This window comes from Aquila chrysaetos, chromosome 15 (genome assembly GCF_900496995.4).
Source record: "Aquila chrysaetos chrysaetos chromosome 15, bAquChr1.4, whole genome shotgun sequence".
In the NCBI taxonomy this organism is placed as follows: domain Eukaryota; kingdom Metazoa; phylum Chordata; class Aves; order Accipitriformes; family Accipitridae; genus Aquila; species Aquila chrysaetos.
Window position 1 is genome coordinate 17,312,109 of NC_044018.1, and position 24,106 is coordinate 17,336,214.

At 35.6% G+C, this 24,106-nt stretch overlaps 1 protein-coding gene across 4 annotated transcripts in view; it reads left to right on the forward strand.

The window, feature by feature from the left end:
- Positions 1–24,106, forward strand: part of KIDINS220 (kinase D interacting substrate 220) — an 81,376-nt gene that overhangs the window by 24,889 nt on the left and 32,381 nt on the right. For all 4 annotated transcript variants that reach the window (XM_030037263.2, XM_030037264.2, XM_030037267.2 and 1 more), the window contains 13 exons: positions 360–458; positions 1,167–1,265; positions 2,226–2,403; positions 2,936–3,100; positions 4,489–4,668; positions 5,034–5,199; positions 6,135–6,286; positions 8,707–8,996; positions 10,400–10,540; positions 11,263–11,506; positions 11,675–11,763; positions 12,808–12,952; positions 16,961–17,123. In XM_030037263.2, coding sequence (XP_029893123.1) covers positions 360–458; positions 1,167–1,265; positions 2,226–2,403; positions 2,936–3,100; positions 4,489–4,668; positions 5,034–5,199; positions 6,135–6,286; positions 8,707–8,996; positions 10,400–10,540; positions 11,263–11,506; positions 11,675–11,763; positions 12,808–12,952; positions 16,961–17,123 — 2,111 coding nt within the window. The remainder of the gene's footprint in view (positions 1–359; positions 459–1,166; positions 1,266–2,225; positions 2,404–2,935; positions 3,101–4,488; positions 4,669–5,033; positions 5,200–6,134; positions 6,287–8,706; positions 8,997–10,399; positions 10,541–11,262; positions 11,507–11,674; positions 11,764–12,807; positions 12,953–16,960; positions 17,124–24,106) is intronic.

Here is a 24,106-nt window from a genome sequence, read left to right on the forward strand (position 1 = left end):
AAGTTGGTTTATTTAATTAGAAAACTTGTGTATTTGAGTTACAACTGAATACTCATAAATAGTTTTGGAAACTGTTTCAAGGCAGGTTGAATCTGCTTGGATTGTTAAAGCTCTTAATATATTTTGCACAGTTTTTTAAAATAGATTTGTGTTCTCTAGCCAGATTTCCATTCCACCCGCCCCAAAGTTCTGCTGCTGTGCCAACTAGATTTGGTGGTGTTTCCCTTTGCCCTGAGCTGTGCTAAAATTTTCTGTATTATGTGCTGTTTTCTATATAGTGGTTGTACTTTATATACAGTTTTTGAAATTAATCCAACTGAATGAAAGTACTGTTAACATTTAATACTCCCTTTTTTCAGGATAATAAGACTGCTTTATATTGGGCAGTTGAGAAAGGAAATGCTACAATGGTGAGGGATATCTTGCAGTGCAACCCTGATACTGAAACATGTACCAAGGTAATGATTAGAACTTTAACTGAATGTTTTGTTTAACATCTGTTCTTTTCTCAACTCCTATGTGATGTTAAAATCATAATACCAAATTCAGTTTTTGTGAAGTGTTGGTGCTTTGCATGCTGTAAAAAAAAAAAAAAAATTCTTCTGAGACACAGAATTTATTTTCAGCAATGGTAATATCCCCTTTGTTGATAAACATCACCTACTACTAGAACTCGATAGCAGGGAAAGTGTGGATACTTTACCTCAGCATCACTGACATGACCAGCAATAAGGAGTAGAGAGCAGGTGCTACTGGAAACTGAGGAAAGAAGTTTCTGATATTACTAAGAGTGAAAGTTCAGCCCACTGTTTCTTGCATGTGCAGGGATAAAAACAATAGAGGAAGTAGTATGTACAGCACTGAAATACCTTTTCAGTGAGTCTCTTTTCAAATACCTTGTATTATATCTGAGTCTTGTCTTTCTCTGTTTGACACTGTTATTAACAGAAGTGTATTTTGTTCTGTGATTCTAATCAATCTAGAATATGGGGTCTGTGATACTTTTTGATAACATGCGCTGAAGTGTTGTTACTTGCACAGTAACATATTTAATTAAAAAATTCCCTTAAAAGTTTGGGATTTAATTTTTTACGCTATCACTAGTTTTTGCTTGTTTTTGAGTATACAGAGAAGATCTTTTTGTTAGGCCTACTTTTCCCTTTTAGGATGGAGAAACACCACTTATAAAAGCAACCAAGATGAGAAATATTGAAATAGTAGAGCTTCTTCTGGATAAAGGAGCTAAGGTCTCTGCTGTAGACAAGGTAAAGAATATTTGTTTGTTTACTTTAGTGTATTTAATCATTTTAGTTTTGCAGCAGAATTTTGTAGTGAGCTGTCAAGGCTAATACAGAAAGAGAGCTTCCCATATGCTTCATGATGAAATAGACCATAATACTTAAATGCTTAGTCTCCTGTATGCTTAATAATTAAATAGATCAGAATACTTAAATATAAATTAATTCCCACAATTAATATATTGATTTTTTTGTTTGCATTAGGGTACTTCTAGTAATATGAAAATTAAAAATTCCAGGTCAGGAATAAAAATTTCACAGATAAGAGTATTGATTCTTAATACACTTGAAAAAGAGCATAGAGAATGGTGGTTATTTGATGCTGATTTTTGTTTTTGATTAATAGACATTAAACTAGGCAACGCTAAGGACAAAGAAAATGGTTTATTGCTGTCCTCTTACGCGTTACCTGCTTTGACTGTAAACCTTTTAAATACAGGAAAGTTTATTTGATACTTCTTTAACCTCCTAGTATTATATTTAGGGCAAATAAGTAATAATGTTGATTTGTTGTAATAAGGAAACTTTTACCAGAAAGCTTTTTGGAGAAGTCTCAGCAGACATTGAAATAATTCTAACAAGCAATATCTCTTGTTCCAAACAAGTCTCTGAATTTGCTAGTAGACATTTGTTTCTAAATAGAGACTACAGTTTTCATGAACCTTAAGATGTTATTATAAATATTTAAGAAAGAAGATAGTGCCTTAGATTTAGCATTATAAGAACTGCCTTCTCACAGGTCTTTTCTGGAACTTTTGTAATGCTTTTTCAAGGGGAAAAAATGCTTGCTGAAGGTGTTAATACTGTTGAGAATACCTTAAGAGGTATTTCAAGTAAATACCACATCTGAAACGATGTGGAGCATATATTCTGTTCATAATCTTAGGAATTCATGTTAGATATTACTAGTTTTTCACTTAATTGCAGAAAGGAGATACTCCACTTCATATTGCCATTCGTGGAAGAAGCCGTAAACTTGCTGAATTACTCTTAAGAAATCCAAAAGATGGTAGATTGCTTTATAGACCCAATAAAACAGGAGAAACACCTTACAATATTGACTGTAGCCACCAGAAGAGTATTTTGACACAGATCTTTGGAGCCAGTAAGTGCAACTATTTATTTAATTTTATATTTTTTTGTAATCACTTGTATATTGAGAATCCAGTTTATTCAATTCTGTATTGAAAAGTGGTAACTGTTTAGTTTTTTAAATGTTGCAACTAATGGGAGAGCCTTAAAAAAAAATCAGTTGGCAAAAACATTCACCATTTAAAAGCCTAACAAAGGTCAAATGTACCTTTTACTTTTGACATTGGATACTGTGCGACTTCTGTTGATAGTTTTGTTTTTACTTAGATCTTGCTTATGTAGGAATTATTTTCTTTGACTTGCTCTGATTTGGGATTTTGTTTGAGTCTTTTCTGGTAAGCTCTAATGGTTTTGATAATTACATAACATTTATGTGGATGATTTAAAATTCCTTTGAACAAGAATGTACCAATAGTAACAGCTATTATATCGGAGGAGTATATATACAAATATAGGCGAACCTGTCATGATTTTTTTGTATGAAAATTGTCATATTGAAGAGATTTCTTAAAGCAAAGTTCTGTAACACAGTATTTGTATTACAGGACACTTGTCTCCCACGGAATCTGACGGTGACATGCTGGGTTACGATCTGTACAGCAGTGCTTTGGCTGATATTCTGAGTGAACCAACCATGCAGCCACCTATCTGTGTAGGCTTATATGCACAGTGGGGAAGTGGAAAATCTTTTCTGCTCAAGAAACTGGAAGGTAGAGGTTAATTTAGCTTTTTCTATCTGTTCAAATCTATCTGTGAAAAGCATCACATGGGAGTTAACTAGTTTTTGCAACAGCTGTTGGTCCATGTAATGTATCCAGTCTCTGTTTCTGTAATGAAAGGATTTAAATTTTAGCGTGGTCGGTTTATCCATTGGTTGCTTTGTTCATTTATACAATGTCAAGACAGTCTTTGAGTGTTGCTGGCTGTTGTCCTCTGGGTTTCCTGTAGCAGTGAATCTACCCTTTAGGTGCTGCTGAAAGTATGGCTGCTGAAATATGCCTTGCTGGGGGTGTTTGTGTGTCAAATCAGGTTCAGACCTTTTGCTGCAGTATTTATTTATTGTGCCTCCTATGTATCATCTTACATTTTTTTGAAGTTTAAGACCAAATTCCAGGATATTAATATTTTTTCTCTGTAGCGTATTTTCTGTTTCTAGTTTTCTTCCCCTATCTCCTTGTTTACTTTTGGCTTTTTGAACTTTCTGAAATGACAGAGGAAGGCAAACACAGAGAGAGTCAATATTTTTCACAGTGCAAATAAGCATCTTATGTACAGAATGTTTTTCTGAGATGTTTCAGTATAATTCAAAATATTTTTACCTGTCTTGATGTTTCTTACTTTCTGTGATTCCTATGTTTTTAAAAGTTTTTATATTAGTCAAAATGGGGTCTCTACGTTCATTTTGTTCACCTTGTGCCCTATGTCATAAAGAAAAAAAGATGTGCATTTTCAACTGTGATGTTTATTGCTGATGAGCTCTTACATTTTTAAAACACTTTTTCAGTATTTTCTTCCTGTTCCTCATTCATCTTTTTATTCTAGATTGTGTATTTAATGTTTCTTATTCAATAGATCCTAAATAAGTTTCTTCAGGAATTCCTGTTTTGGTAGATATGAATCAACAAACAGAAATAAATACTGAAGCTTTTACATTGTACTGTTATATCTGACTATTTGAGGAATGTGGTCCAGATTTCAATGATGGGGGTTTTGGTGTTAGGGTGGGGTTTTTTTTGACAGATATGGTGGATTTATTTTTATTGTCATAAAATACTTTTTACAATTTTGAAGGAGGATAGGAAATGGCATGGCTTTTAATATGCCTTTAAAAGTAGAAAATCTGCAGCAAAAAGTGCAATGATTATGTATTTAAATGGTTTAATTCATTGCATGGATGAAAACTTAGGGTTTTGCACTAATGTTTGAAGACGAATTCAAGTATCATTGTCTTTTTTTTTTTTTTGGATCAATAATAGGGAAAAGTTATACAGTCTAGTGAAAACCTGTTTCTTTTCAAAGATGATCATTATAATACTTTTTTTGCTTTCTGTTCTGGAATGATTTAACATGTTAACTGGTCTTTGTCTTTTTGTTTTAGATGAAATGAAGACTTTCGCAGGACAGCAGATTGAACCTCTGTTTCAGTTCTCCTGGCTTATTGTATTCCTCACACTTTTGCTGTGTGGAGGTTTGGGTTTGTTGCTTGCTTTCACAGTGGATGCAAAGCTTGGAATAGCGGTGTCACTCAGCTTATTAGCAGTTCTCTACATTTTCTTTAGTAAGTCTTATTTTATATGAAGTTTGGGAAAGTTTTATCTATTTTTGGAATTCATTATTGTTTTGTAGACATGCTTTGTGATTCAGAAAAAATACTAAATGTTTTTGTAGCAAATAGGATCACTTCAGACCCTTTCCTTATGTTTTGGATGTGATTTGTATGGGGGCATTCTTGAAATCAAAGGAGAATTTTGTATATTCATTATGTTACTCTTACCACTCTCATTTTTAGCCATAACTGTTAAAAATTCATTCAACTCCTTTTACACAGCTCTGTGCCTTATCTGTTCAAACTTCATGGTTCTTCAGTTGTGAATGTTGATTAAAATAGAGCCATAACAACTTTTTAAATTTTTAATATTTTAGCTGTAATTTACTTTGGTGGCCGACGAGAAGGTGAGAGCTGGAACTGGGCCTGGGTGTTAAGTGCAAGGTTGGCAAGACATATTGGATATTTAGAGTTGCTTCTCAAGCTCATGTTTGTGAACCCACCAGAATTACCAGAGCAAACCACTAAAGCTTTACCTGTCAGGTTAGTTATTTCATTTATTTACTCTTGAATTAATAATTCAGGTTCACTCTGATACTTTTCAAACTGCGTTTTAATGTGCATGTTTATCTTCCTATGAAAAGCTGTTGAGATAACCTGTTTGAAAAGTAATAGCCCTAGAAGATCATGTAGTTAAATTTTTCAGTGTGAAGAAGATAGTAGTGTTTTCAAGAAAACCTCTGTGCCAAAGTTGGTGAAAGTTACTGCTTTTTAGTATTAGGGGGTTTGACTATCATACTAATAAAAATTTGTAACAGACAAAATAAGAATTTAGTTTTCTGGTATAGCTTACTGTGTATTACGTTTAATGCTTGTTTCACTGATTACTTCTGTTAAGGTCTTTTTTTTTTTTTCTTTTCCTTTTTTTTTTCCTGTAAGTAGAGCATCAGACTGCTCAAAGTTTCTAGTTTACCTGAAAGCAAGAAAATTTGTGCCATGTGTTTTATAGTTTTGTTTATTCCTATTGTTTAGAGACCTGTATTTTAACCTGATGGTGCTTCTATGTGATCTTGCTCTTCTGTATTTTTTTTTTTTAATCCTTCATAAACATTTGAAAATAGCGCAGAATGCAATTTTAAAAACACTTGTCAATATTATGTTTTGGCATCATAAAGATATTTTTATGTTTTTACTGCCGTGTGAGGTGCCATTAGCGATGTGATCATTTTTATCTTTTTAAGAAATCAAATTTTAGAATAGGAAGTGGGGCAAAGAAGAGGTTGATAACAGGAGAAGAAATAAATAAATACTTAAATTCCATGTAGAGTTTAAAAAAATTTAAGTATTTAAGTATTTTATATTTTGTGCCACTTGAAAAAACTTTTAACTGCAGAGACGCAGGAATATTTTTGTTTTGGTTGCCAGAAAATATTTAAAGCTTTCTGAAGTATACAAAATACATGTTTTTTCTCTTTCAGATTTTTGTTTACAGACTACAATAGACTGTCCAGTGTAGGTGGAGAAACGTCATTGGCTGAGATGATTGCTACCCTCTCTGATGCATGTGAAAGAGAATTTGGTTTCTTAGCAACAAGGCTATTTCGAGTTTTCAAGACAGAAGATACACAAGGTTCTTATTACCTGAATGACATTTTTGATTATTCCATTTCAATGCACCGTTATCAGGGTTCTGTTTTTCACATTATAAGCTCTTTTTAGAAACTGTTGTAGCCGTGCAGAAATTCATACAGAAGGGGAAACTCTTTCTATTCTTTTGGAGAGAGAAATGCCCTGTTTTCTTTGCTCATCTTCATTTTATTAATATCATAAAGGAATATCTTTTGTGAAGTATAGTTTTCAGAAGTGTCAATGGAAATGTATTTATATTACATCCTTTTTAGATGTAGCATGATATTTTTCCATACCAATTAAGCCATTGTGTGTGAGTCAGATAAAGGGGAAAGTATACTTCTGTGTATTGCTAAGAGAAGTTTCTCTTTAGTTGATAGGATTTTAATTCAGAGCTTTTATGACTGACCACTACTTATTCTTTGAAATAATAAATGTATAGAGCATGTTGGTCCGAAGCCATAAATTGCTGTGATCAGTGCTGATAAGATGGGATGAAATATTCCTACTTGATCCAAATGGAACAAGTTTTTTTTCTTCTATGCCATCTGTACATCTGTAGATTTCTGAAAAAAAATGTGCCGAACAGAGTATGATATTATGAAGAAAGGGAGTTCTTGAGGGTAACTTTGAATTCATAGAGGACTTATTTCTGCTTTGAGTTCAGTTTCAGTCAGGTACTTCTCATTTCATTTTGACCCTGACCAGAAATTGAGGAATCTGTTAGATGCTGTCTCTTGTCACAAAGGGAAATGTTTAGACTCTCCTGTCTTGCAGAGGGTGGAAAAAACCATGCTACGTGCTGAACACAATTTACTTTTCATTGTTCTTTGTCAAATTCACTGATGTTCTTTATGAAAGTGATATGTGGAGTTTTTCCACCCTTATTTCCATATTAGACATTCTGCGGTTCTTCTCCTTAACCTCAGTGAAACAGCTTTCGAGGTACTGTAATTTCTCTCGAAATTGACTTGAGAATGTCAGTGTAGTGCTGGCTCTTGTGATTATTTGCAGTAATCGCTTTTTCCCTTTCATTAGTAATCTTACATTTCTCTTGTATTCCTTGGCTCTCTTGCCTTCCTGTGCTCTTCCTTAATATCTAATTGATTTTTTTTTTTTTTTTAATTTTATCTATTTGGTGATCTTGCACATCTTCTCCTTGTCTCCATATGTTTGTTAGGTCTAGGGTCATAGGTTTCTTGTCTCTAGATGTTCATAGAAATTCCATATCAGTTTCTTTTTAGTCTCCTGTATCTTTAATTTTTGTTACATCTGTAGACTTGCAGACAAGCCTATTCAATTGCCATTTCATTGCTGATGATTCCTAAGTCTCTATTCCAGTGCTATCTCTTTCTAGCTAGAGGAAGCTTACATCCCTACTTCAGAATATCTATAACTGAATGTAATTATAACTGAGCTGTTATTCTTCTCTTCTTGCCCCTCACTCCTGTCATTATGCATTTCTGTTGCTTTGTCCTGCATCACAATCCTATCTGTCACATATGTCAGTAATGTGAAAGACCTTTCCAGCTCATACCCTGGTCTAGAAAATCATACATGGGCCATGTATAAACCTTGGATATTCTTTCCATATGGCATATTTAAAATTTGATTTTTCTGTTCCAGTTCAAATATTGATTTTTAGCTGTCATCGTTTTGCATCACATTATTGCTGTGTTCTGTTCTTTGTTATCAACAAATGTGTACAGAAGATGTGAATCTTCCAGATGAGTACACCACTAGATGTGTACAGACCCTAAAGGCAGAGGCTGCCACTTTGGAAAAAAGCTATTTCTTTGATCACTGCTTTATCTGTGCTAACATCCAATTGCAATATTTCTTTCTCTCTTCCTTATCAATCCAATTGAAGTCAGGAGTTCTGTATTCTCTTCTGAGGCCCTTGTGATCTGTCCAAACCTTACATACTGCAGTCCTCCCTTGTTTGCGTATGTTTTAGCATGAAAGAAAGGATAGTCTCAGGTTGTAGCTTGCAATTTTGGTTTAGTTCTCCAATGGCACCATTACTATTAGATTACGTAAGCATCATGTTTCTGTTTAAAATGGAGTAGTTACCATACTGTTTTCCGGGGATTTACTTGCATAAATATACTTTACTAAGAGATGCCACAAAAGGGATGATACCACTGATATGAAATCTATTTAATAAAGATCATTTCCATCCAGTGTGGATTTCTTGTAGCAATGGAAATAAACTGAAGATTAAAAGAATATCTCTGCTTCATAATTTCCAAGAATTTTGGCAAATTTAGACCATTTTTTTCATGTTTGTGACTGGATGGTAACACTGCAATAACCTTTTGTGCAAGTTAGTGTTTTATGAGAAGTGTGCAAGTTAATAGATTTTGTACTAACTGTAATTACATTTTACATTCATTTTAACAGCAAATACTTGTCTCCTAGGTAAAAAGAAATGGAAGAAAACTTGCTGTCTCCCATCCTTTGTGATTTTCCTGTTCATATTGTCTTGTGTTGTTTCTGCGATTGCCCTGCTGGCGATTTTTAATGTAGAACCAGCCAACATGACAGTGAATGTTATTCTTATATCAGTTACCTGTGTTGTTGGTTTGGCCTTCATCTTGAATTGTCGCACATGGTGGCAAGTGATGGATTCGGTTTTGAATTCGCAAAGAAAACGTCTTCACAATGCTGCCTCCAAGCTTCACAAGTTGAAAAGCGAGGGGTTCATGAAGGTAAGCATTTATATGAATTGGCCATTAAAAGAATTGAAACAAAACCCTAAACCTGTAGCCTTCTTAAGATGGGGCACCATCTATTTAATCAGGCCAAGTCTTGCAACATTAGAATGGGCCTTGGTGAGTTTTTACTGAAGGGAACACTTCTGTTCCACTGGTAGTTGTGCTTACTGTGTGGGATCTGTCTGCTCAACCAGGAATGTTAAGTTAGGATTAAGTTTTCACTTTCTCTTTTTCTGGGAGGAAGGTACTAGGAAAACAGTTGTTCTAAATGATCAGTATTTAGTAAAAGCTTACTTTAGACCACAAGATTAGAAAGAATAACTTTTAAAATATTCTAAAGGTGAAAAACCAAGCCTAAATTTGGCTGTCTGCAAGACCTCTTTACTAAGAAAGGAATGATAGCACTGAAAGAATATTCCAAAACCGCTCATATATTTCATGAAAAATGATACAAAATATTATTGTTTCGCTGGGTTGTATCTAAACTGATAAAAATGTACCCATCAGGCTGTCATCAAATATCCTATATGCTCCTATTTGAAAATAAACTTTAGCATCATGATAGTTACCTCCATAGTTTACAGCTAATACATTGTATAACAATATGTTGTGCAAGTATTTTTGGAGCACAGAAGACCATATCTGTGTCTTGCTACTGTGTTTCTTGACAATTGTTTTTTGAGTGGTATTTCTCTGGCATAACTTTAGCCATTTAGGAGTTAGGTTCACCCTTTGCAATCAAAGGAGAGAAGTGGGTATTTCTGGCGAGTTATTCATATGACTTATGTCATCATAATGTGCACATTCAAGATGAATCTAGTGGTGAATAGATCAGATTTTAATGTCTACCTGTTACTTGCTGAAATTAGGGCAGGGAATTCCACCTTTGTTTCTAAGGGTAGTTGTTAAATGTGTAACTTAATGTTGAAAAGCTTAAAAAAAATCTTCAGATTGCATATCCTGAATAGGAATAAGTGATAGCATAATTTGCTTGGCTGGAAGGCAGAAAATTTTAGTGTGCATTTTATGCAAAGCAGTTTTTGAGGATTCAGTGAAGCTACAAATACTCTTTTGTTTACTCTTGAAATACTGATTTACAGTGCATAAATATTACTTTCTTTTTAAATACCATTGTAGTGGAATTTAAATAAGGATAGTTTGTTACATTAAAGTGGAATATGCAGTTCTGCTGTACATTTTTGTGCAAATAGGAAATTAAAATTTTGAAAGTGGCATTTTAGGACTTTCACTTTGGGTATTTATAAAGTGTTTATTTTTGTAATCTTATTGAAGTATTTTTGGGACAAGTAGCAATCTGCAAAAGTAATTATATGCATTTTTGTGAGTTTTAAGTATTATAGAGATGTCTTTTCCTTCTTTGCTTTTCATTTTTATAGGTTTTGAAATGTGAAGTGGAACTGATGGCCAAAATGGCAAAAACCATTGACAGCTTCACTCAGAACCAGACAAGGCTTGTTGTAATTATTGATGGATTAGATGCTTGTGAACAGGATAAAGTTTTACAGATGCTTGATACTGTGAGTTGGATCATTTTATAAAGATGATCTCTGGATCATCTGGATGATCTCTTCCATAGATGAGTTCAGATACATACAGTTATTGTGTATTTTCTATAGAAAGAAGGCATGTATGCAGAGTCTGTGTGTTGTAGTCTTTTAACGTTTGTGTACGTAGGCATAACTGTAACTATACTATAGTATATATATAGTATATAGTATGTATATAGTATATAGTATGTATACGTAGGCATAACTGTAATACTAAGAGCAACGGGTTTTAAAAGTTGAAAATTAAATCTCAGTAGGACTGTCAATGTTAATACTTGTGAAAAGTTTTGAAACAATCAGATGTAAATAGTTGAAAATTAATATCCTGTTGAAACAAACTTACAATGTTTGGAGAGTTTTTCATACTTTTGAAGCACTTTAGATGAAAACTACTTAAATGCTAAATATTTTGGGGGGGCTAGGACATTACTGCATAATATCTTCTTGGTGATGACTTCCACTGTAACTACTACCACTAATTTATCAAGTACGCTTATTTCTAATTGTGGATAAGTTCCTAACATTAGATATCTCCTATTGAAGAAACCGACATCTGTATATATCTCTTGTCCTCTCAAGTTTATAACTTGAACAGAATGAATATAAAATGTTGAGTCAGATGTTCAAATGATCCATGGTTACTATTAATTATTAATTATTATTAACAGGGTGTACTGTCTACTTTTTTATAGGTGCGAGTCTTGTTTTCAAAAGGCCCGTTTATTGCTATTTTTGCAAGCGACCCACACATTATTATAAAGGCTATTAACCAGAATCTCAACAGTGTTCTACGTGATTCAAACATAAATGGACATGATTACATGAGAAACATAGTCCATTTGCCTGTTTTTCTGAATAGCCGAGGACTTAGTAATGCGAAAAAACTGATGGTAGCTTCGACAACCAATGGGGATATTCCTTATACAGATAATGCAGGTAAGGTTATGCAGGAGGATGATATGAAAGTTACAAAGCCAATGTTCCAAAAATCTGGTTTTTGGAACAAACTATTTAAGTAATTGGCAGATCATCAGTGTTACTTTATAGATCAGTCAAATGTATATGAATGGAGAAAATGCCTGCCTTTTGTTTTCCTTTCCATAGGATTGCATGAAGAAGTTGACAGGAGAGTTTCTCAGAACAGTCTTGGAGACATGACCAAGCTTGGTAGTAAAACTGCTCTCAATAGGCGGGTGAGAAAGATTTTGTTTGTTTGTTAGGGGTTGGGAGGGGCAGGGGGGAGTTGGTTTTTTTACTGAATGGAGATACTGGTAATACTTTTTTCTTTTCTATTTTTTTTTTTTCTTTCACATTTTCAATTATGTCAACTTGGAAGACTTAAACCAAACCATTCTTATGAAATTAACATAAATGATCCATGTAAGAAAAGTACATTCTTAAATCAGTAAACTGATGATCGATCAAAGGGAAAAAAGTTTGCTTGCTCACTGAAGTGTTCGTTTCCACAAATACTTAAATTCAACTCTCTGTGAATGCTGAGATGATACAGCATGCTGGTAGTAATTATGATCTATGTATGTATGTATATTTTGGATTTTTGTGTATAAGCCTGGTATCACTTGATCACAGGATACTGCAACAACGGGCAGTAATTAAGCAAATCAAGGAATTTAGAATATTATGGTACTAGACTTCTACTGCAACACGTCCACCACACTTTCTTTCCTGCTTTCTGTTCTGTTTTTCCATCTTTATGTAAAATCAGAAAGTGGTTGAATAAAAGGTATCTAGGAAGTAGTGAAAAGCAGCACAGAGTCTGAGGATTCTGAGGTTTTTGAGCTGCCATAGGGTAGAGACTTAGGGGAGTTTTGTAGGAAAGGGACCTGATGTTCACTTTAATTTTAAAATGTAATTAGTAAATGGATGGCATTAACTTATTGTAGAGACAGTAGGAAACGATGACGGCAATGCTGAAATTAGTAACCTTTTTACAAAATATCTCACTGTGTCACTCTATTTTGCTCTCTCAGAATTGGCATGCAAGTAAAATGTGTAACTCTTACCAGTTCTTGGTTTACGTGGAAATCATGTTCAACTGTTACACAGCTAAATCAGAATTAAATTCTGGTAAATATTTTTATGGTATTTCATGTCAACCTCACAGACACATATTCACAAAGGTTCTAACTTTATAATCAAGTAAAACTGAAGTATTTCAAATACATAGAAGTTTTTAATACTAATCAGTATTCCTTGCTTTTTTGTCTCATCATCAGGATACTTACCGAAGACGCCAGATGCAACGTACCATTACCCGCCAAATGTCTTTTGATTTGACCAAGCTGTTGGTTACAGAGGATTGGTTCAGTGATATCAGTCCTCAGACCATGAGGAGATTGCTAAATATTGTATCAGTGACAGGTAAGTGTGGCATGTTTGTGTATAGTAAACAGTATTGTGTTTTCGTTGCTTGTAGTTTACACTCAGACCTTTTAATGTGTAAACTAAATTTAACAAGTCAGTCCATGTGTTGATTTCGAAAATCCTTCTGAAGCAAACTCTTCTAGAGTGCAAGCATAGACTATTCTATGTAGTATTTAAAAAAAAAAAAATTTAAAAAATTGTTGTTTCATTAACTTCAGTTGGGAGGCAAATGATTCTAGTCTACATTTTTAGGAAGTTTTATATTTTTTAATTTTGAAGTGGTATAATAAATACATTTTTCGATTTTGTAATACTCTAATGCGAACAAAGCTCGTAGTGGTGGTATCTTAACAGGTAAACTGCGAGGCAAAACCAAGTATGTATCCTTTACATTTTTGCTATGGATATTTGGAGTCTTTATTCCCTAAATGGTTGTCTGGGACTGATGAAAACATTTTATGACCTGTTTTCCTTCAACAAAACATAATCAAGACATTGGTATCTTTGAGGTTTAAAAACTGGAAACAACTGGAAAAGGACTTATGTAAGTCTAATAGAATCATGTTTCATGTAGTAAGTGAATGGGGAATGATTATTTACTGTCTTTTCTATTACAGACACTGAAAGACACTGAATAGCCTTACAGCTAACTGATTCAGAACAAACAAAATGAGTTACTTATCACACTGTATATAGTTAAGTGCATAACTCTGCAACAGTATCATATGGATGAGGGAAGCTTACGTGGATTCAGAAACAAATACCTGAAAAATAAAATTCATCAAGTGCTAATAGAAAGCAAGCAATGAACCACAAATCACCAGGGGATATCATTTTTTCCCCAGGTTCTGAAGCTTTTACACAAGCATTTGCTATTGTACAGTATGAGGCTTCTGGGCAACTTGGACCTTATTCAGTATTGGCTTGATCTTTAACCAGGAAAAAAATATCCTGGCAAAAGCTTGAGCTTAATGTCGGTATCCTTATCTCATTTTTGTGTTGATGCGAAAGCCAATACCAGGTTTTGCAAAAGGATCAAATTTCATGTTTTCGCTGTTCCAGGCTTTGTATTGTGAATGTTTATAATGAGGATGTGGACCCTTGTAGAAAACTGCCAGGCAGAAAACTTACCAGGTGCTAGTGAAACACTTTCTACTGTGAGGGTGACTAAGCACTGGCACAGGTTGCCCAGGGAGGTTATGGAGTCTCCATCCTTGGAGATATTCAGAAGCCATCTGGACATGGTCCTGGGCAAATGGCTCTGGGTGGTCCTGCTTGAGCAGGAAGGGTTGGACCAGATGACCTGCGGAGGTCCCTTCCAACCTCAACCATTCTGTGATTCTGTGAAACAAATACTATTAACAGTTTCTAGGACTAACTGGAAAATGTAAGGGATTCACAGATGTGTCAAATATATTGTCTTTAATACTTAAAAATATTTTAGTACTATCCAGCATGCATATTTAGTGTATTAAATTAGGTTCATTAGATAAGATGGGATGCAAACAGGAAGGTTAGTTCAGGAGAACTTCTTGCCACTGGTAAGCAAGGTTATTGGCTCATAAAATAATGAGTAGCATAATGATTGAAGAGACAATAAACAGTTGTTCCCCTACCTATGGCTGAGTTCAGGAAAGGACAGATAGTGCTTTTAAAATTTGAAATAGCTAGCTGGAAAAACGTTGCATTTACTATACAGGTATTTCTGCTTTTGTTTTGTTTCTTTTCTTTATATCTAGACTTGTGTGCAATTGTAGCTTTCCCATTGACCCATTAGAGATCAGTGGTGTCTTTCAGAAGAAACAGTGCACCATTGAGCTCTTCCTAACAAATTGATCCTAGTTACAGCTTGCTACGTTACACTTCAAGGAGGGTCTTGGAAGATGACATTAATCCTATTCTCTACAGCTCCTGTGCGGTAGAACTCTTCTCCTGAATAAAATGGATTACCTTTTATGCCACTTCAGCTCTTTTAATCTGAGTTCCTGGTTTTATGATAAAGGATCTCACTAAATGATGAGTAGTACTACACTGTACAAATGGAGAACAAAGTGAATATTACTGTGTTTTGAGGAAAAGAGTTCTGCTCTTGTTTGTAGTGATTTCAACATTAACCAAATTATCACAAGCTCTGGTTTATGTTAATGAAAATAGAATCTCTAAAACTTCTGATTTCCATAGACCTAATAAAATTTGATTGCTAGGAAGACTATGATACAATTCTACCAATAACACCAGCAATAAAAGATTATGTTAAATGACCTTTGTCATTTCTAGAAATATGACCTATGTCTTTCTACGATAACATATAATGCTTAAGTGAAAAAATATTCTTAATTTTCTAATGAGAGCTGTATCATTTGAGAGAGAGAATTTTAGGAAGAAAACTTTCACAGATACAGAAATATCACAGTTGCCTGCAGGCAACAAGTATCAAGGATGGGTTCAACAGATTTGGCATTAAATTCTGCATCGAGTTATTGTAGCCATATTGCCTACACTGGGTGCAGTTCAGAAATCAGCCTGTCTCTATTGCACAGTACATAGCTGGAGCTAAGAGACCTGTTGCAACCACCTCAGGTCTCACTTAGAGTGTTTGCTTTACCAATAGATGCACAGAGTAATAGTACTGGCCAAAACTGAACTGATTCCTGCTGATCCATTTGGTTGCAGAAACCTGCTACAGCATTATTGATGCTGCATCCACTGCCCAACTTAACATTGCATTTGGGAGTACTTATTTCCAGCATGTCTCAAGTAGGTGGGACTGTTTCAGGTCTGGTACAGTGCCGAGGCGATCATCTCAGTAGGAAGTATGATACAAGGACACAGTTGTATGTTTCTGAGCTGAGATTCAGCTCTGTCGAACCAACCTGGGTAACACAGAGGGGTTGGCTGTCTCTGCAGTTCCATTCCCAGTAGTATTTGCATAGTTTGGATTGTCCTAATTTACCTTCACTGAGGTTATGAAGAACTAAATGTAAATGCTGTTCCAAATTAAGTAAAATAACCCATGTCTTATTTTCTGTTCCATTAACTTAATGCTAGTATCATTAATAGAAGAGTGTTAATGTGTCGTTTTCCCCATTTTCCCCTGCTTTTTCCCTTTTTTAGTGATCATTCATATATGACAACAAACCTAAAATTCTGAGCTAATCTTTTAAATAAATGTGCAGTCTTTTAGCAGTGTCATTACAATTTGTAGCATGAAGTGTCTGGTCTTGTCAAATTATAGTGCAGATGTGAAAGTATAACAAAATCACAAACTGTTAGTTGTAAAAACAAACAAACAAAACCTTTGCAAGAACACTTTTAGTGTACTATAATCTGTGGTTATATATGATGATTTCATGAGCAGAGCCTTCATGCTGTAAGTTACACGTCATCACCAATATTAGTAATGCAATTCTAGAAAATGTGCTAAAACTTGGAATTCATAAACTGTAGCATTAACTTTTTCTGTTTTTTTTAAATAAACTTTATTTGTAATTCATACCATGCCTTATTAACTTAAACCAGTCTTTTGTTGATAGCTTTGAATTTTACTTTATTGGCTATTGAAGATGGCAGTTGTATGCTTACCTTGTTTTGACCATATTTCCTATGTCAATGCACAGAAGATCTTTCACAGTATTAGCATGATTTTTGTGTTTAGATTGAGAAATAAATGCTGTGTGAAATTCTCTATTGAGTTTTGTTAGAGTAACTTAAGATTCACCTGTAACAGGATGATAGTAATTAGTGCTTAACCTGGAGCTGAAGTTGACAGTTCTGGAGAGTCTCATGTTCTAACCAGTATTTGCAAGAATTTTTATTAGGTTGTCAGATGATATTTTTAGGTGCAACTTGAGATGATTTTGAACTTAGCTAGCTAAAAATATAATACCAGAAAGTTCACAGATCAGGTTAAGGGACTTACATAGCTGTTACTTTGAGGAAAAAAAGATATCTTTCAAAAGCAAAAAAAATCCCTTGTGTTTCTTCCCTCCTTCCCTGTTACATTAGGTCGTTTATTGAGAGCTAATCAGATCACATTCAATTGGGATAGACTGGCTAGTTGGATCAATCTCACAGAGCAGTGGCCGTATAGAACATCGTGGCTCATACTGCATCTTGAAGAGACTGAAGGTGTTCCAGATCAGCTGACTTTAAAAACCATCTATGAGAGGTAAGTGTTATTCTGGTAATGGTGTGCACTTTCTATTATTAAAATAGTGATCATTATTAATGATTATTAGACTAACATGGCTTTCAAACAGCTACCAAGTTGTAATCTAAAATTCCCACAATCTTATTCTCCTCTATTAAATTTTGGAAACTTAAATTACTTTTATTGCTATTTAATGCACCACATAGGAATGTGTGCTTTATATTAAAAACAAGGAGAATTATACTGGAATTCTTTCACAGATAGCTAGCTGTGCTTCTGTCTCTTGATGTAATTTTCACCTCTACCTTGGCCAAGCTAGAAGTTGGGTTTTTTTCCCTATTTAGAAATCTGAACTAAGCTCTGCAAAAACTGCCTTTACTGGTAAAGATCTCTGAAGGTTTGGTACTTAGCAAGTGTGCTTGCAGTTACAGAATACGAAAGTGAAGCATGACTTGCTCCATTGCTGATACAAGTTGCTGTCCAACAGAGCTGTCTAGGTATTGCAACTGGGAGTAAATGGTCCCTGTGTTGCCAGTGAACATGCCTTTCCAGCACCTGGTTGCTCATAAGAAAGGACCTGTGGATTGTGAAAAGTGACCTGATAACAGTGGGAGGAATGGAAGAGAAAGAATGTGACTGGGAGTTGCGCCTATAGGGAAAAAAACAATCTGAGAATAAAAGTCAGTAAGAGGAATGAAGAGTTTGACTTGGGTAAGAAATAACTGAGATCAGATGAAAAGAACAGCTGAGGTAAAGAGGGAAGACTGGGATTAATTGAACAAGTTACCAGAAAATCTAAAGACTTGGCAAGATCCAGGGAAAGAACGGAGAGGAGAATGAACTTGAACAGAAAATTTTGGGGAGGTGCCCTGCACTAAGAGTCAAGGAATGAGAGAACTGGATGAAGGTCTGGGATGGGCTGGAAATTATTGAAGTGTTGAGAATGGAATTAGGATTGATTGGGAAAGATGACTGGTGTGAGTTGTATTAGGAAAGGAAAGTCGAAGTGAGGTTAAGATCTGAACACGGAGAACCGGAAGGTAGAGGGACAAGGGTGGACTGGGTGTGATGAGGCTGAGGATTGAAGATGGACAAAGAGGGCAAGTAGTAGACTGGAGTGGCTTCAAGTTGCGGGGTTATTTCTGAAATACCAAACTTCAGAGGTAAAGCAGTACGCGATTAGAAAACACTTTCTCTAGAGAACAGATCCAGTTTCTGGGTTTTGCATTTCCTCTGCGAGTGCAAGATACCTGTGAAATCATAGATAAAGTAATGGGAACCCACCTCTCCATTGTGGGTTCACCCGGCTAGTGTCACAAATGTTTATGTGATCAGGTAAGTACAATAATTCAGAATCATCAGGGATTCCCTCTCCTGTTATGCTTTCTAGTACCCTTGCTGTAGATATTTCTAACTTCTCTTTATTTAGATTTTCTGTATGGCATGTTTCACAATTCTATATTTTCAGTATTTATCCAACAAACTCATTACAGCCTTTTGATTATTAGCATCGACAGTAATAAATCGCTTTGGAGTGATCAAAATCCAAAGCTGTCTTGAAGACGTAACAACATTTATGTTTTCTGATAAACCAAAGGCAGTATTAGAGACCTGATTTGTTCTCATAAATGGGTTCTAGTAATTCCAGTATAAACTAACGTTAAATCTGTAGTAAACCAATGTGAAGAGAAGGAAAGGACAGTCACAATTGAATGTGAATGACTTATTTGGGTTCTGGATTATTTGTTGTTAGTACAGACAGTTGAGCTGTTGATATTCAGTGCCAACTGGAGTGTGTCAGGGTTTATTAGTTCTGGTATGGAGTAGATGCATGACTCTTGCTATGCTGTTGTCCCTCTTGCTATGCAGGTTGTGTTTGGAAGTAATATAGCCACTAAAGTAGAGTGTTAATTCATAATTGACAGTTATAAATGTATAAATAAATTTATAGTGTATAAAACTAGGATCTGTAATAAGAAACAGTGAAGAACCCTGTGCCATATATTGGAAAAGGGAAGGTGATGATCTTCTTTTAAGTACAGCTGTTGGTATTCTACCTGCGATACCAGGAAAACAAGGAAAAGGAAAAAATGATCAATATTCAGGATTCTCTGTTTAGCAAAAAACCCCAACAGGATTATTTGATATGAAAATGGTAAAGCTACAAAACTGAGTTTCTTAAGGTTCATAATAATAACATTACCGCATGTTCAGGAAGAGAATTGATGTGTCTCAGGCACTTCTGTTGAACCTGTGTAAGGCACTAAATATATGACTCTACTGATGTAGTGACAAAGCTGAGATCTCATCTGTCTGGTGATATGGGTGATCATCTCTACTGCATGCTGAATATGAAAAGGTCTGTGAACTCTTCTCTGGGATTATCTAATGCTCTAAAAATTCTGTTTTATCCAAAATAATCCTTTTGTGTCATTGTTATTCTTTTTATCTACAACTGTTTGAAGTCACTTGGCTTGAATATCTGTTTCTGTATCAGTTCGAAGTAGAGTATTTACTTTAGTTCCTCTTTTAAAACTTCAGTTTCTGTTTGTCGTGGTTTAACCCCAGCCAGCAGCTAAGCACCACGCAGCCACTTACTCACTCCCCCCCACCCAGTGGGATGGGGGAGAAAATCGGGAAAAAGAAGCAAAACCCACGGGTTGAGATAAGAACAGTTTAATAGAACAGAAAAGAAGAAACGAATAATGATAATGATAACACTAATAAAATGACAACAGCAATAATGAAAGGATTGGAATGTACAAATGATGCGCAGTGCAATTGCTCACCACCCACCGACTGACACCCAGCTAGTCCCCCAGCGGCGATTCCCCGGCCCCACTTCCCAGTTCCTATACTGGATGGGACGTCACATGGTATGGAAATACCCTGTTGGCCAGTTTGTGTCAGCTGCCCTGGCTGTGTCCTGTGCCAACTTCTTGTGCCCCTCCAGCCTTCTCGCTGGCTGGGCATGAGAAGCTGAAAAATCCTTGACTTTAGACTAAACACTACTAGCAGCTGAAAACATCAGTGTTATCAACATTCTTCACATACTGAACTCAAAACATACCAGCTACTAGGAAGACAGTTAACTCTATCCCAGCTGAAACTAGGACACTGTTTCCTAAGGTTTTCTAGTTTATAGAGCAGCTTTCCCATTTGGAGTCTCATGAAAAGATACCAGATTTTGATACTTTTATAGCTTCCATTCCTATACTGAGTTTGTGTTACTTCTTCCCTGCCTTTTATTCTGCAAGGATTTTTTTATTTTGCGGGTTTTTTTGGTCCTTTAGAACAGGAGCAAGAATATAATTTTCCTAGTATTGAATAGTTTGTGTCAAACTACTTTTTATTTTGATAGTGCAAATTCTTCTTTGGTTTTGCTGCATTTCTGAACTCTAAGTGTGTCAGGGGAGAGGGGTCTGCTCGGACATCTCCCTTGGAATAAACAAATCTTGCAGGTTCTGTGTTAAGTGTAGGAGTTTCACACTCAGTCGCATTCTCTATATAAGGAGAATGCTTTGATATTACAGTTACTTTTCCAACTTTTAGAATATCATGTGTTAAAAAGCTTGTGAATCACCAGGGTTCCCCTGCAGTGAGAACTTTCCATTGCCTTCCTCTTAGCTGCTGATTGTGCAGGGCAGAGGGTTAACACAACAGCTGGATCTCTTACAGGTACCTTCAGCTGAAGAGTTACAGTAGATAATTTGTGTGTGCACTGAGGGAATGACAAGTGGTAATAAACCCGATGTGGTTTTACTGCTGTATCTTTGGAGGCACATCGTAACCAGCTCCATATTACCACTACTGCTGATGCTGTAGAAGCGCGATTCTGTGCAGGAGTTCGGCGCGGTACCTGTGTGTACGGCGGGGCTGTGACGGCAGGTGGCACTAGCAGAATGGCTGTCTGGCCAGCGTAGCTCTGACTGCTTCTGTTCGCTTCTTTGGCTTAGCATATTCTGTATTTATATTTAAAGTGAGTGATCTTTTTCACTAGGTGCTTTGTTTTTCAGTATTTCAAAGAATAAGCAATACTTTCACAATGTAAAAAAAGTATAGTAAAATGGAAAGAATCAAGTAGTCAAGCATTAAGAAATGAAAGAATAAAAATAGTCTGCAGTTAATTCCCCTCTGTGTATGCATTATGATATATGATTTATATGATCATATGCTATTTTGCACCCATAAGATTCCTGTCTTGTAATGTCCAGAATTTAATTTTGCAAACTGTATAGACAGGCTATGTAGTAAAGGGGAGGGCCGTTTTCTGTCACATCTCGGTGCTATCTGTTACAGTGGAAAAGAATGTAATAGCAAAGCTAAACTAAGACAACTGAAAGCTGCTCTAGAACTATTTGTCAGAGTTTGTGTGATGCTGGACTAGTTAACTCTATCGTACGTTTCACTTGGACAGCATTTGTGCCTCTGTTGGGAGGTGGTATAGAGCTTATGGCTCTGTAGGCTGGTGTTAGTAAGTGCTCAGTGTTCAGAGCTATATCTAAAGCTAGTGGGAGCTCTGCTTTCAGGAGGTGGAGTACTCTGAAAAAAGCTGGGTATCTCAATTTGGTTATTAAATAAATATACCTATATCTCTGTGCTTCAATTTGTTATTTAAAAAAAGCTAACTAACATATTCTTATTGTGAAGGATTGTTGGAGAAAGTAAATTTGCGAGTGCTTTTCTTTAGATGCTATGATGGATATGGAAGATAGTATTGATGAGTATGAAACCAGTTCTGTCAGGAGGGGTGTATCTTTACGGTATCATACTATGCAGAGATGGGAAAACCTATTGAATGTTACATTGGCAACATTTTCCCAGGGTCTCAAAAAAACAAAAAACAAAACAAAACAAAAAAAACCACCAAAAAAAAAAACCCCAAAACCAAAAAAACCACAAAATTAGGCTTCAGTCTGTGGCACAGGTACACCTCTCTGAACAATCTTTATGGATTGGAGTCACTTAGACTTCTCTCTTAGTAACAGGTAGAGACGCTACGTTGTAATTCTTTTGTCGAGGGGAACAAGCCCATGCTTTGTAATTGTATCACATTTTGAAAATAAAAAAATGCTGAGCCTGCATTGTTGGCTTTCGTTCCAGATTCTGGAGAAAAATGTCTACTCTTTTTAGTACCTTAAACTGACTTGCTGTATGATCTCCCTTCTATCCTCTGACTTCCAGCTTCTCTCTTTGCTGGTCTGGATCTTTGCTTGGTTTAGCTTCCAGTTGGTATACTTATTAGTACCAGTATTTACTCCTTTGGGTATATGTGTTGCCTTTTCAAGTCATCTCTCATCATCAGGTTTTTCGTGTTTTCTCTCTCCTTGCCAGGCTAAGCTCCTAATTCTGATTTCTTGTCTATTGTGTTCTCCTTCCCCTTCCGTGTTTAGGTTGTTCTGTGGTCAAGCACACTATTGTCATTACCTACCTCTCCATCCTGGTCTACTTTAATTATTTTTACCATTTTATTTATAATTGTGACATGCAGTTAATATTCCTCTACACTTAAGTTGTACTGCGTTCTCCTCCATGTTGCTGTAAAGAGTCTTGCTAATGTCAGTTTTGTGTAATGCCGAAATGGTTTGCAGAAGTTGCAAAAAGCAAATTTTTAAAGCCCTGAAGTGTAATAAAATACGTGGGCTTTCTGTAAATGAAGTTGTAAGAGAGCTAAGTTGTCAGATGAAAGCAAGTTTCGGTTGAATGTTTGCAACTGATACTTCTCAGACTTGTAAATTAGCCAGCTATGGGAATGTGTTCTCTTGTGAAGACTAAATGAAACATCCATGACACCAGAATGAATGTCAGTGCCAGATCTAAATAAATGATGTACTGGGAAAAGTCACTGTGGCTTTTGTTGAGAGAGGATGCGTTTCAAGAAACTGAATTCTCAACAGAGTCAGTGAACATGTAAAGAAGGCGATGTAGTATTTTGAAATCTAAGAAATTTAAAGCAACATCTTGATCTAAGAACATTTAAATGTATTAAAATTTAAGGTAATAACAGGCAAGATTGCCTCAGGAAAACAAAAGAAGGAAGTGAAAGATAGGAATAAGAGTCGTGTGAGAAACTTGCAGGTAAAGTTTCCAAAGATAATACTTGCGCTCTTTGACATACCTGTAGATGGTCTGGCAGAGGGAGAAGATGCAATGTGGGGATATAACCAGGACAGCTGTTTCACAGAGGGTTGTGGAAGTAGCTATGAATAAATTGCAGATCAAAGTCATTGTGGATATAGGTGGCAGAACACGCTGGTGAAAATAATCTCATCTATAATCCTACTAACGTAGTAATGGGCTGTAAATCTGCACTGAGGAAAGAAATTCACAAATTATTGCTGATTTCTCTGAAAAAAATATGTTCAGTGCTCAGCAACAGTCAGAAAATGAAACTGTCTTTAGGAGTTATTAGCCAAGCAATGGAAAGAAGGAAGGTCTTGGTATTATACAAATCTGTGATGTATCTGAATTCTAAACACTATGAGATTCTGGTCATCACATTTCAAAAAGGCTGTACCAAAGTAGAAAAGATATTAAAGGGGATGAGAAGAGCCATAGTCTCACTTCAAATTTTTCTGTGAATATCATCACTGTCCGATTTCCCGTGCAGTGAGGAGTCCCAGTTTTGCTTGAATACTTTCTCCTCTCTTTTGGATTCTCAAGTCTTCCTCAGTCTAAGACATTTGAGTCATTTATTTCTTTTCCCCCAAGGCCTTAGTTTGTCATTTCAGTTTGAGGCTCTGACTTTTAGTCATCTTTGTTTCTTGATACTTTCTACTGCTTAAGGCTGTAGATGGCAGTGATTTGATATTGCCACCTTGTTGATTAAAAATCATGCTATTAAAGCTGATTGTATGGGAGGGAATGTCTTCTCAGTCCCTTTCCTCATTAAGTTTACTCACTAAATGAGATAATCTGCTGAACACATTTTATTTGTTTATATACTTCTTATCATGGCAGAAACCAAAGTCTGCAGTACTTTGTCTATTGGAAGATGTTCC